The sequence below is a fragment of the Rousettus aegyptiacus genome, unplaced genomic scaffold (genome assembly GCF_014176215.1).
Source record: "Rousettus aegyptiacus isolate mRouAeg1 unplaced genomic scaffold, mRouAeg1.p scaffold_m13_p_5, whole genome shotgun sequence".
In the NCBI taxonomy this organism is placed as follows: Eukaryota; Metazoa; Chordata; class Mammalia; order Chiroptera; family Pteropodidae; genus Rousettus; species Rousettus aegyptiacus.
Window position 1 is genome coordinate 99,014,286 of NW_023416308.1, and position 14,407 is coordinate 99,028,692.

Here is a 14,407-nt window from a genome sequence, read left to right on the forward strand (position 1 = left end):
TAACAAATGTACCACTCTGGTGAGATATTTTGATAGTGGGGAATGAATGTTATTCATGCATAGGAAAAGGGGGTATATGGGAAATCTCTGTACTTCCCACTCTGAACCTAAAACTGCTTTAAAAAGTAAAGTTTATTTTTAAAAGTACTTTTAAGACAAAAAGTTTTCTTAGGACCAATTGACAATTTTAAAAGAGAAGATTTGATGAACACAATGCAATATACAGATGACATATTGAATTCACACTTGAAACCTATATAATGTTATTAACCAATGCACTCCAATAAATTAATTAAAATAAATAATAATTTTAAAAGTTTTTAAATGCCTCTTTATATGCTACTGAAAGAAAAAAAATTGTTTTAGTAATCATTTTATGCAGCATTTTCCTAAATGAAGTCTATAAGTAAATTTTCGAGTGATTCAAAAATATGTCCTAGATTTTCACTGCGGTGACAAGATAGTGTAAGAAACACAGAAACAAACTTTTAAAAACTAAATGGAATAGCCACATTTCACCTAAAGGTAGAACCTGTCCTTATGACAGCTTAGTAATATGCTTTCCACAGAGTTACTAAGTTGGGTGAGAAGGAGAACGTTGGGGACTAGAACCGCAGAGATTTGGGAGGTGGGGATGATTAGAAACAGCCTTACAAAGTTAGTGCTGACTCTAAACATATTTTTCTCACTCAGGGATCAGAAAAAAATGGCATAAGAGTCACTGGTAAATAGATTAGGAAGCAGGGTCTAAAAGGTCTAGTTGAAAGACAGAAACAACTCGAACTGGCCTACAAAACTGGGAAGTCTGGTGTTGGAACAGTCTGGGATTTGGTGCAAGTTTTCACTTCCTGTTCATGGCATCCAATGGCTTCTTTCAATACGAAGAGGTATACTCCCCAATTCTACAAAATTTTATTGGATCATTTTTTGCTACTTTCTTCTCCTTTGTTTTCTCCACTTTTTGTGTGGTTCGTAATGATTGAATATTGGACTCACCTATCAATCCGCAATTTTCTATTTCTTTCTCCATCTATTCTACTTTATAATTTTTATACTGTAACTTCCAACTCTGTATTTTAATTTTTTTTAGATTTTCATGTTTTCAATTTTCAAGAGCACTTTTGTATTCTGATTTCTGATTTTTTTTCATTTATAGCAACTTCACTGGTGTGTAATTTACATGTTGTAAAACGAAGCAGCCATCTTCAATGAGTAGTTTTAACAAATGTAGATACCCACGTAACAATTATCCCAACTGCAGAAAGTTCCCTTATGTCTCTTTACTGTCAATTTCCTGACTCTCTAGCCTCAGGCTACCATTAATCTACTTTCTATCGTTATAGATTAGTTTTGTCTATACTAGAATTTTATATAAATCAAGTCTTATGACCTGTACTCTGTAGTCTCTGTTTCCTTTCACTCAGCAGAATATTGTTGTGTGTGTCAGTAGTTTGTTCTTATTTACTGCTAAATAGTATTTCGTTGTGTCGATACACTACAATTTGTTTATCTATTCACCTATTGATAAGCATTTGTACATAAAGCTATTATGAACATTCACGTACAAGTCTTTGTTTAGACATACATTTTCAATTCTTTTGGGTAAAAACCTAGGATTAGAATTGCTGGTAATAGGTGGGTGTGTGTTTAACTTTATAAAAAAAACTACTAAATTATTTTTCAAACAAAAAATGTGGTTGAATCATTTTACACTCCCAACAGGAATATATGAAGTTTCCAGGGACTCTACATCCTTGCTGATGCTTGCTGTTACCAGTCTTTTAATTTTACCTACGCTAGTGGTTATGTAGTGGTATTTCATTGTGGTTTTAATTTGCATTTCCCTAATGACTGAAGATATTAAGTATCTTTATATATACTTATTAATCACTCATATATATTCTTTAATCAAGTGTTTATTTAAATCTAATTAGTTTGCTTATCTTCTTACGTTTAGTTTGTTTATCTTCTTACGTTTAAGTTATTAGGGTTCTTTATTCTAGATATGTCTTTTGTCAGATATGTTTGGCAAATATTTTCTTCTAGGTCATGGCTTGCCTTTTCATTTTTTAAACAGAGTCTCAAAGAGCATAAGTCTTGCATTTTGATGGAGTCCAATTTATCAGCTTTTCTTTTCTGTTCATTTTTTTTTTCTCTCACTTCAGCTAGGACAGCATAAGAGGTCATTTATTGTACACATTACATTAAGCCACAACCAAGAAAAGAACTAGTCCAGAATGTCACAGGTCCAGAGCAAAGGACCATAAGGAAGCAACGCAGGTCTCTCAAAAGGTGGTTGTAGTGATCAGATGGCGATGGATGTTCTAGATCCATTGAGAAGTTCTAGAGAGTAGACATGCAGTCCAACAATTTATATTAGGGTCCCTGGCCTCTGGCTTTCTTTATATCTGCTTTGGCTTCCATGGGTGCACAATCTAGCAAGTTTACTTGGACCTCGGTCTCACGTTTCTTTTTCTGCACGGCAGCCTGAGCATTTGCTTCTTCCTCTGCTTGGCCCTCACGGCGAGGAGGTTTCTAAGAAAATAGTGCTAAGGCCGAAAGAGCTTTTATGTTCATTTTAATGTGTGTGTCCTGCCAAGAAATCATCTGCACCAAAGTGTGAAGTTTTCCTTCTATGTGTTCTTCTAGACATTTTATAGTTCAGCTTTTACATGTAAGTCTAATTTTTTGTTTGTATATGCAGTTGTTTTCACAAGATTTGTTTAAAAAGCTGTCCTTTCCCCCACCAAATTATCTGAATTGTCTTGGAACTCTGTTGAAAATCAATTGATGATATATTTGGTGCTCTTTTTTTCTGTTTCATTGATGTAGGCATACTTTATTCCAATACCATATTGTTTTGTTCACTGTAGCTTGTAGTAAGTCTTGATGTAGTATAAGTTCTCCCATTTTATTCTTTCCTAAAATTATTTTGGCTATTCAAGGCATTTTGCATTTCCATGTATATATTTTAGAATTAGCATGTCAACTTCTAAATCAAAATACTTCTGGAATTTGACCAGCATTACATTTAATTTAAGAAGAACTTCAAGAGGATCAGCCTCTCAAGAATTATGAGTCCTCCAATCCGTAATATATTTTTCAACATATTGAGATCTTTTAAATTTCTCTTAGCAATGTTCATAGGTTTCAATGTACAAGTGTTTCATATATTTTCCTAATTTCATCCTTAAGTAGTTCATGTTTTTTATAGTATTCCGAATGACGTTTTTGAAATATAGATTTCCAACTCCTAGGTATATACCCAGGAGAATTAAAAACATACATTCACACAAAAAAAATTGAATGCAAATATTCATAGCAGCATTATTTATAATAGCCCAATACTGGAAACACCCAAATGTCCATAAATCTATGAATGAACATGCAAAATGTTTTATATTCATACAATGGAATACTATTCAGCTGTAAAAAAGGAATGAAGTGCTGAAACATGGATGAACCTTGAAAACATTATGCTAAATGAAAGAAGACACAAAAGGCCACATACATTGTATGAGTCCATGTACGTGAAATGTCCAGAATAGACAAATTCGTAAAGACAGAAAGCAGATTAGTGGTAGCCAAAGGCCAGAGGAGGAGAGAATGGGGAGAGTGTTTGCTAACACATGTGAGGTTTCTTTTTGGGGTGACGTAAATGCTCTAGAATTAGACAGTGGTGATGGTTGCACAATCACATGAATAAAATAAAAACTACTGAATTGTACATTTGAAAATGGTGAATTTTATGTTTATGAAATATATCTCAATATTTAATAATTCATTTTCCAATTGTTCATTGTTACTTTATAGAAGTGCAATTTTTATTTATTTACCTATATCCTGTGAACTTGCTAAATGCAATTAATTCTACTTTTTCTTTGGTAGACTCCTTAGGATTTTCTATGGCCTAATTACGACATTCACAAATAAAGATAGTCTTACTTTTTTCTTTCTATTTTTCTCTTCCTATTGCACTGGCTAGACCTCCAGTACAATGTTAAATAGAATGGTGTGCGAAAGAGAAAGAACTTGACAGCAAATGTGGTAGATGTTAACATTTATGAAATGTTAATAAATAATAAAAATGTACTATCTTTGTACTATTTTTAAACTTCTTTATGTCAAAAGAGTTTTTTTAAACCCCCCTCCAAAAAAAAAAAAACCACCAAAAAAAACTATGTGCCTAGCATCATTCTAAATATATATTGTTATTTAATTCTCTCAACATCTCTATATGGCAGGTATTATTACCCAGTTTTACAAAAGAGGAAACTGAGGCACAGAAAGGTTAAGTACCTACCCAAGGCCACACAGTAAGTAGCAGAAGTAGCATTTGAATCAAGGCAGCCTGGCTCCAGAGTCTTAACCTTTATGCTATCTGTCTCTCCAAAGAGAACATTTTTAGTTTTTATTTATAATGTCTTTCTCGGGACCCTCATAATGTCAGCTCCTCTAACTTATTATTTTTTTCACTAGGTTAAGTTCCTCAACTGGAATTTATCTTAATCTTTAATTTTTGTTTTGTTTATTTTTCTGGAAACTTTGGTGTAATAGCTGGAGAAGAATAACTAAACTTTATTGACTACTATAGATAAGTACCTGAGATAACTGGTAGAGAGCTGGTATAGAGTTTGGGGCAAAGGGACTTAAGTCTCTAATTATGAAGGGGAAAGGGACCAGTTGTCACTCTAAGCTCATCAATGCTATAAAGTAAACAGCACAAATGTGGCTCTTGTAACCTCATTTTCAACAATGTAAATCTAAAAGGATTCATGCATTCAGTGCTGACATGGGTGTACTTAAAATAGTGTTCTCAAGTACTAGGGGTGGAAGAGAAATTGATGTAATCTTTCTGAAGAATAATTTGACAATGTGTGTCCAGCACATGAAGGAGCATCCATCAAGGAGCATTGAGGAGCATTCATGTCCATGACAAAGAAAATCTTCTTCTAGAAATGTACCCTAAAGAATCAAAGGGATGCAATATTTTCAGAAAGTTACTAATTGCAATAGTTTCAGAAAGTTAAAAATTGTAAACAACTTAAATGTCCAACAGATAAAGAGTTAGGTAAATTATGATGCGTCAATATGATAGACTATAATATAGCAATCAGAATTTTAATGAAATGAGAAAATTTCTATACAGAAAAGATTAGCACCAAGAGTTAACCAGTACTTTTACGTTTCCTACATATCAGAAACTTTTATTTTTGTGTCCTGTTTTTACTCTCTACCTAGGCTCTAGCTATTTGCTAGCCAGTAGTTTTGAAACCATCATCATAGAGGCCTCAGAGTTCTACAAGGTGTCTTGAGAATTAGAGATGGGGACAAGGAAGAGGGCTAGCAAGCTTCGGAATTCCACTTTTTTCAGTATTATACATACGAAGGAGGCATGAAAGCTTTTATTTGGAAGGATTTGGTGTTTAAAAAAAAAAAGAAAAGACCCAAGCTTATTTGTTTCATTCCTTGTATTGATAACATCTTTGAGATTGTCCCAGTTTTGACCGCTTTGAACATGCTTTCGAGATGTAGCTTTTAGCATTTGTAGCAACATTCCTTCACTCTGCCTTGACCTCTTAGCCAATCCATTGCTGACAGAAGATTTAATAACTACTTAGACTTGGGAGCAGCCTCATATGACAAGAAATATATAAAAACCAAAATTAAGTAGTTATAACAAACAATAGTATAAGACACGTTTCCCACAAAGCACAACCCAGGACAATGATTTGGATGACTCGTAGTTAAATTGAGAGGCAGCAAGAATGACAGACAGGAAGAAAGGCAGGGCAGAATGACAAACCAAAGGGCATTTTATCAAAGTTGTTGTTGTTTGCAGTAAGGGCTTGCTTTCGTGAGGACCACTGACTGAGAATGCTTTTCATAAGAGCCCACCTGGAAGCTGGGAGGCTGGAATGTTTATCCACTGACTTCCGTTCTCCATTGATTGAGGGTTTCTCCTAATGCGGAGATACAAATTCCCCTGAATTTTAGGGAGCTTCAATAGTGTCATAGAAAGCAGAGAGCTGAAAGACACATGACATGGTCTTGGGGTAGAATACTGTGAGCATGAAGTGAGTCAAAACTGCCTCAGAGGTTAGCCAGAGGATGTGAGGTGGGCACTCGGGGGTCTGCTACAACATGTCATGAGCAATGTTTCCTCTGAGTTTTTAAAGTTGTGCGTGAGCAGCCATATTACATAAACAGCAGAAAAATGAGTATATGTAAATACAATACATTATAATGAATAGGCCAGTGCTTACTGCTACTTTCATAAATGTTCTCTGCAAGCGGATTTGGTGTGTGTTCATGTTTGGAATGCTGAGAAGAGACTGAATTTCAGTTTCTCCCCTGAACAGAGAAAACACTCATGGAAGCAGAAGAAACTTGAAGACATATTGAATGAGAGACTATAAGTTTCTCCAGAATTTGCAGAAATTTGGGAGAGGGTTTTTGACTCTCACGAGATGTTTCAGACTACTTTATCTCAATCTTAATAAATTAAGAAATCCCATATGACAAAATTGAATCTGATACTAACAATATGCTTAGTAGTTAGTATACATAAACTAACTACTTTGTCTATAGAACTTTTACTCATCTTTCAAGATCTTAATCAAACATTCTTTCTTCCATGACATTACCCCAACTTTTCAAAGCAAAACTGATTGCTTCCTTTTCAATTGCCTGATAGTGCTTATTTTATTCATTATATTTAACACTACCACATTGTATTACAATCAGTTGTGTATCTGCTATTTTCCCTCACAGATCATGAGTTCCTTAAAGGCAGTTATATTTAATCCATCCTTGTAGCATCAGCACTTAGTGCTGTGCCTGGGAAGAAGGTTGGAAAATGTGGGAAATGTGGGGACACTGTTTATGGACATATTCTAAGGCCTCGCTCACTCCTAGACAATAAACTCACAAGGGGGAGAGGAGGAAAGACTCCTTAAGTGTAGGATTTCAATTCATCTTGCAACCAAACTGACTTCGATTTAACCAATTTTCAAACACTGTCCTCAATTTTAGGATTGAACTAGAAATAGTGGTTTGTTTGTTTAGAAGTGAATATGTAAGTGACTAAATGAAATTTCTGAATGCATATTTTAAAAAGTATGTGTATATATTTATTCAATAAACATGTATTTAGGGCCCACTATAATGCCAGGCATAGCAAGAAGTGCTGAGGATACAAGGATGGATTAAATACAGCTGAAAGGAACTTGTGATCTGTGAAGGAAAGCGGTAGGTACACAACTAATTATAATGCAACATAGTAGTGTTAAATATAATAAATAAAGTAAGCGTTATAGGGCAATTGAAAAGGAAGCAATTGGTTTTGCTTTGGGAATTTGGGGAATGTCATGAAAAACAGAATGTTTGCTCAGTATCTTGAAAAATGAGTAAAAGTTCCACAGGCAAAAAATGGAATGACCATTTTTATTTAAAACAAGAACAAGGCTGACTGTAGATTTTTACACTGTCTGTATCAGACTTAAAGCAGCTTAGTTGGAGATTATTTGAAAGAGATCATGAAAAGTTTGCCATGTTGGGAGTACATTTTCAGTCGGGAAGAGATATTCTTCAGATAATCGTTTTACCAAAAAGATTTCATGATGCTATTTGTAGACATGTTGTAACATTGGAAATGTGTGTATTGATTTAGGGTAAACCAAGGAAATTTCACTTAATGGGCAAAGGAATGTCACATATGGTGACAGAGTAATATTTAAAATGCGCTCACTAAAAATCTTTAGTATCTTTTCTCTGATTTATGTGACATAAACTACATACTGGTGTGAGGTACTATAAAGGTTTTATTGCCACTTGTTTGGTATTGCTTGCATAACTCACTCTGAGTACCAGTTGTGGGTATCTCAAACTAAGTGCCGTAAAACATTTATAGCATGCCAATCCACTGCCTACACTTCCATAAAGACAAAACTTTAGTGCTCACAAAAGTACTTATAAATGTATAGTCAGTAGAGAAAACTTTTTTTGTTTTATTTAGATTCCAGACCTCCAGTCTGCAGTAAGAATAATAAATGCTGTGGGGAAGATTCATGTTACTTCTCTGCAGGATCTCAAACTATCTGGCAAATTCCTTCCTCAAGGATAACCCCTTTTCAAAGATATCCTCAGCAAATGCATACTGGAATTAACATAAAATTGGCAAGGTCACTTGTGCCTACACGTTTGAATTCACTTGTAAATAACCACTACTCACTTCCTTGCGTCCCCACCCCAGGACCAGACTCCAAGCATCACAGGTGCCGAAAGACTTACAAAAAGGAATGAATAGGAACAAAAGGATGTAGGCGCCAGGAGGAAAACAATCTCCCAGAACAAAATTAGTCTCAAAAGGAAGAGCAGTTCCAATACCAGGTATTAGGAAGTTTTAACTGCTTTTAAAATGGCGATCAGAGATAGTATCAAATTTATTAGATCTATGCTGGCCTGATTTGTTTAAACCTTTATGTTAGACTTACCTCAAGGGATAGATTTCTGTGCTAAGCACTTAATAGGTGTTAAACCAGTACTGGTTTTTAAGGGTGGTGGCCAATAAATACAAACGTTACTGTTATTAACTTTTACTTTATGGCTTAAGGAACAATGATCCCCAAGTTTCACTATTATAGTAGAGGAAACGCAGCTCATATACAATAGAAGAGCCTCAAATAATCATTAAATCCTCATCACCACCATCAAACAGCTTGGGCAGATAGGAAATGTTTTTGGCAGAGAGTCTTGCTTAAGTTCCAAGTCTCAAACAAAAAACTCTTTAACACAATATGTGCATAGTGAGTTTAAATTTATTGTGAAGTCATCCAGATGGTAGATGGACTAATTAATGAAGAGGCAGTATTCGTCTTGGGATGCAAGATTCTGAAATACAGAATGAGAAAATCCCCAAGGTGGGGGTGGGGGCAGTTAATAAGAGCCCTTGGGAAAGGTTCTTTCAACGAGGATTGGGAATTTATACGTTTGAATTTGAATCTCTTTGAATATAAATCTCCCCCTAACAGCAGGAAAAGGGTCCCCTAGCCGAGCGTGCTTTGGGCAGGAAGGGAGTAAACGGAACTGTAAAACAGCCCGCTCAGCTGTTTCTGGTTTGGGACTAGACGCAGAGAAAGAAATCGCGATATGGGAACTGAGTATTTGGGTCATTCAAAATAATTCGAAGGATCAAATAACGAACTCCAAGCAAAGCGCTGACAAGCCTCCCCCCTTTGTAACCTCCCCCCTCCCCAGGCTGGGTTTCCGCTCAATTTCCCCTCCCTAGCGCAGGACGAACAGCAGGCGCGGCCCCGTCCCACGCGGGGCGCGGCGAGCGCGGACAGCTCCCCTCCGAGCGGTCTACAGCGCGGAGTTCGCGGCCCGCCGGCTACGGCTGGCGGGCGCCCCACCGGGTCCCGGGAGCCAGCTGGGCCGGGATAGGCCTCAGAGCTTCCCCCGCCCCAGCTGGCCATCAAGAGGTGGCCGGTGGCGGCGGAGGCCTCGCGGGCCGCTGGTCTGGCCCACGAGCCGCGAGCGCGGGGCGCCGGGGGAGGCGGGGCGAGGCCGCGGGGCGGAGGGGGGCGGGAGGTGCATCCTGGGAAATCGACCAACATGGGGCGAAGCCGCCGCCGCCGCCGCCGCCGCGAGTCCGGGCCGCGGATGCCGCTGCTTCCCTGACGCCCAGCCGGGGCCTCGCCGCGCGCCGCGGCCCGGGTTCTCCCGGCACAGCCTGGCCAGCGCGCCCTCCGCCCGTCCGCCAGCCGGGGCCATGTGAGGGGGCAGCTCCCTCCGCCGCCGCCGCCTCCTCCTCTTCCTCCCCCGCCCCCTCCCTCCCTCCCCTCCCGCTCCCCTCACTCGGGGCCCTAGAGGAGCCCCCACTGCTGCCCGCCCTCCCTACGCAACCCCAACGATGGACAGGAGCTACTCGACCTCCGGCTTCGCCGACCCGCCGCCGCCGCCGCCCGCGCCCCCCGCCGCCCCCGCCAGCGCCGCGGCACCACCCCCCGCTCCCGCCTGGGCCTACGAACCCCGAGCCGCGGCCGCAGCCGCCAGCAGCAGCGGCAGCAGCGGCAACAGCCCTAGCCTCAAGGCCAGGTAGGGAGGGTGGGCGGCGGGGTCCTGGTGGGCCAGGAAAGGCCGGGGATGCAATTGGGGCCTTCGTCCCTGTGCAGCACCACCCAGGGGTCCGGATCGGGCTGGGAGCTCTCTACTCGTCTCCTCTCCCTCGTCCGTGCCGGAGAGGCGGTCGATGACTTATGTAGGATGGTCTCGGGGTAGGTGGGGGCGCCCAGGGCAGGATTCGCGCCTGGGACTGGTCGTGGACGTGGGTCTAGGCGGGAGTCGTGGGTCTCCGTCACCTCCCGGGTCCTGGGCTCTCACAGGGTGAAGTTTGGGTTCGTGGCTGAACTCGGCGATCACGGAGACCCGAGACTGTCTCTGAGGGGGCTGAGGGGGGCTCTGAGGAGTTCGGGGCAGTGACATTCCATTGTATTGGAACCGACAATGTGGTCTTGGGGGCCCCGGCAATGTGAGGGTGGGGGAGGCGCGAGAGGAAGAGGCGCCAAGCCTGACGCGTCCCTGACGTTGGGGAACCCGGGAAGACTGGGCTGCGGGAGAACCCCCGGGGCGTGGAGCCCCGGGAGGGGTCCTGGTGGCGCGGGAACGCTGCGCCGTGCTGGGTGACATATGTTTGCAGTGGTGGCCAAGATTAAGCTATTTCTCTTCCACGCGTTCAAAGTTACTCTTTGGTTTCCTCCTCTTTCAACAACAGCAGGAAGTAAGGGATCTCTCTTTGCCTTCTGTGCTTTGGGGTGACTGCAAGTTGGGAAGAAATTGGAGGGGGGCGTCAGTGAAGGCCATAAAGGCTGGAGAACAGAAGCATAAGCATGCTTCTCCATCTCCGCTTCTGAAGTCCTGGTTCGTTATATAGCGCGGGGTTCAAGAGTTCATCTTTGCTCCTGTGTGACCAGGGGCTCTAAAATGTTGACTCTTACTAGATATTTAAGCTCGCGGAAAATGTGTAGTAGTGCCACACTGTGAAACGGTCATTTGAATGGTAACTGGAAGGCGTGGTCTGGTTTGGCTGATTCGGGAGCGGGGTGTTTTAAAGCCACCTCTGCCGAACAATGCGGAATCTGGTAGGTGCAGTTTCTGATTACAAGGACCAGGGAGGGAGGGAATCCTGGGTTGCTAATGACTTCATCCTCAACTACCAACAGGAAGCTTTCGTGGCTTTATGATCTCATCAGATTTTTTCATTATTGTCACGACAGAAGTGAACTTTTTTCCCCCACTTTGTATATAACAGTGTTCTCTAGGTTATTTTCTTTGTTTTTATGAAAGTTCTACATTCATTATTTGGAAAACAGTGCGAAGAGCATCTGGTCTTTGTTTTAGATAGTAGTACCTTGGGATGACTGTGAGAGAATAAGAAAAATTTGGTTTGAAAAAAGGGAAATAAGCTTCCTTAGAAAATTTTAGGCCCTTTGTTTAAGACCTGGATTAAAACAATAATAATAATGTGATGTGTCAGTTTGGAGCTAATACCTAAATGCTGAAACCTTTCAGGAAGTCATAACTGTATCATATACAATGAAGACATTTTAAGTTTTATGAAAGATTTTTAGCACATTTCCCATTATTATTATTACAATTTGGTGGCGATTTGACTCATTTTTCAAATAGCTTTTGCATTGAAAATGATAATTTACAAATTGTAATTACTTTGTGTTCAGTGAACAGCAGTGATAGTTATTTGTGCATGATTTTTTTGTTTTAAATGAAAAAAATGTTTTATTAGGTATATGCAACAAATGCTATCTAGTTATTTATGTTGTTTCTTTTAGCAGAATACTTCTGAGGCAAGACTCTAAAATCTACTTGTCATATTTTCCAAATGTTATTTATCAAAGTAACAAAGAATGACTTCCCAAACACATTTGAAAACAGTAAGTAGATTCATTTGGAACAGATAATCTAAAAGAGATTTATTTTCTGTTTATTGGAAGTTATTGATTTTTAAATGCTAAGCTCCCACCCCCTAAAATATATTTTGGGGGTGGAGTCAGCTAAATTATACCATAGAAAATGCAGGCTTTCCCCCTCCCCCACCAACTTGCTTTGTTAACATCTTGCGTGAGGATCAGGCCATCTGTACAGGGTTACACACACTTCTTAATTGTACCTCATTTTATTCCTTAAATTGTGCAATGTCTTCTTTCATTTCACTTATATAGAAAATACTGAGTCTGAAATATGCCCTGTAAGTCTTTTGGTATTCTGTGTTTTCAGAAGCCTATTCATATTTTTATAACATTTTAAAGAGCTTTTTCATAATTCATGTATCACTTGAATGTTTTTGTTCCCCTTTGTGGCAGTTTCTTCTTGAAGGTGCAAATGAGTACTAGTTGTGATGATGTAATATGGATACTTATCCATAAAGAATTAGCCTGTCTGTCACCTTGTTTTCAGTAACCTATTCAGAAGCTAACAGATGGTAATAACATTCAGTTGTTATTGGCTTGAGATCTAGCCTATTTTCTGTCTGCTTGGTCCTGAAATGGAGCATTTTCATCAGTTGTTGGGGGAAAAACATGGTTAACAATTTTTCATGAGTTTGAAATAATACTTTTTAAATAGCACCATCAGATAAAAGGTATTTCTGTTGTTTTTAACCATTGAGCAATAAAGAGCTAATGGGAAAGGAAACCCCAGCATTTTACCTTAAATAGGGTATAGAGAGAGATTTCTGAATATTTTAAAAATAGTACTCGCCGGGCCCATGATAAGTTCGGGGATAAAAACTGGTCACATAAATCTCCATTTATTTGTTCTTTTCTCAGTTTTAGGGACCAAATCTTTGCCTCTCACCATGGAGTTGAGATACTTTGTAGGGTTGTTGTAGATAGTATATATACCTTTGCATGCTTCTGTAAATAAGATGACCATCGGGAAGCTGCAAACCAGCTTCCTTTTCTCTACTTCATATTTATATCTTTTACAGAACAGGAAGAGAGGCTATTTCATCATGGTTATGATATTTGTGTTTATGTTTGATATTGTGATTAAATGGAAATATTGTTTTAAAATAGATTTATATCTGTGCTTTGCCTTTCTAACTTGAAATAATTTTTTTTTTTTTTGCCACCGGTTTTTAGAATTTACTAACACATAAGTTTTTTCTGATTACAGTATGACTGTGTAATGAGTGTGATAGGTACTCCTCCAAAAAAACAGTGATTAACTTCTCTAGAAATGGTCTGCTACTATATTAAGGAATTTTTGAATAAGTTTTACAGCTAGAGTTCCCCTTAAGGCTTTTGGGGGGGGGGGGGACCTGTTAAGATCATAATTTATGAGGAATAGGGACAATCCCAAATTAGTGAAACGTTATTTTAAACAAACTTCTGTTGTTTAGAAAGTATTTTCCCTTAGAAGCAATGTTGTAAGTAATAGCAGCTATCAATTTTTAGGCAATTAATGTGTATTAGCCACTGTTTTAAGTGATATATGCACACGTACACATGCATACTGTTTAATCTTCACAGCAATCCTTTGAGGTATGTTTATTTTTACCTTTTATGAATGAGGAAACCAAGGCCTAGAGATATTAAGTAATATTACAGCCACATAGTAAGTAGTGGAGCTGAGATTTAAACCTGGGCATTATGGATCTGGAGCCTGCATGTTGAATTACTGTACTGTAGTACTTCATGGTAGGATAGTCTAATGCTGTAATCTACCTATATTATGGGTTAAATGAGCTTCTGTAGCTGGTCTGGAAACCTAACCACTATAAATATATTTATTTCAGTGTTCTTTGTTATCACTTACCATTTTTTTTCCTAATTGAAACATGCTTCCTTTTGCTTCATAGCACTGTACTTTGCTGGTTTTCCTCCTACCTCTCTAGCCCACTACTTTCCCTTATTCTTCATTAGTTCTTACTCTTCTAATCTCTGCATGTTGTTGTTTCCCCAGGGCTTTGGACTGATATGATTTCTTGTCCATTATGTGCTTTCTCCTGAGAACATCACATTCATGCCTATGGCTTTAAATATCATCTCTGGAGATGTCCATATATGAGGCTAAAGCCCAAACCCTCCTAATCTTATATCCAGCTACCTCTCTGAGCTTTTCCTTGGGTATATAATGGGCATTTAGTGATGAGTTCATGCTTTCCCCACCCACTCCACCTCTGTCTAGTGAGGCTCATCTCAGTTACACCTCTAGTCAGCTGGTTGCTCAGGCCAGACCTTGGGAGTTGTGTGGGCTCAATCTCCAAGCCCTACTGTTTTATCTCTTAAATATACCTTGAAATTGTCTACTTTTTTTGTTTCTGCTGCTCCACCCTGATTCAAACCACCATCATTTTTCATTTGGATAACTGTAGAAGCCTCCTAAG

General features: G+C 39.4%; 2 protein-coding genes across 6 annotated transcripts in view; one reads left to right on the forward strand and one right to left on the reverse strand.

Moving 5' to 3' along the window:
- Positions 1 to 14,407, reverse strand: part of CCDC73 (coiled-coil domain containing 73) — a 220,122-nt gene that overhangs the window by 133,504 nt on the left and 72,211 nt on the right. The window lies entirely within an intron of this gene.
- QSER1 (glutamine and serine rich 1) overlaps positions 9,849 to 14,407 on the forward strand; it is a 61,526-nt gene continuing 56,967 nt past the window's right edge. For 2 of the 5 annotated variants that reach the window (XM_016147082.2, XM_036221503.1), the window contains exon 1: positions 9,851 to 10,098. In XM_016147082.2, the coding sequence (XP_016002568.2) occupies positions 9,914 to 10,098 (185 nt within the window). In that variant the 5' untranslated portion in view covers positions 9,851 to 9,913. Of the gene's footprint in view, positions 10,099 to 10,198; positions 11,952 to 14,407 lie in introns of those variants that run through there. The other 3 variants (XM_036221502.1, XM_036221501.1, XM_036221504.1) reach the window with 3 other exon arrangements.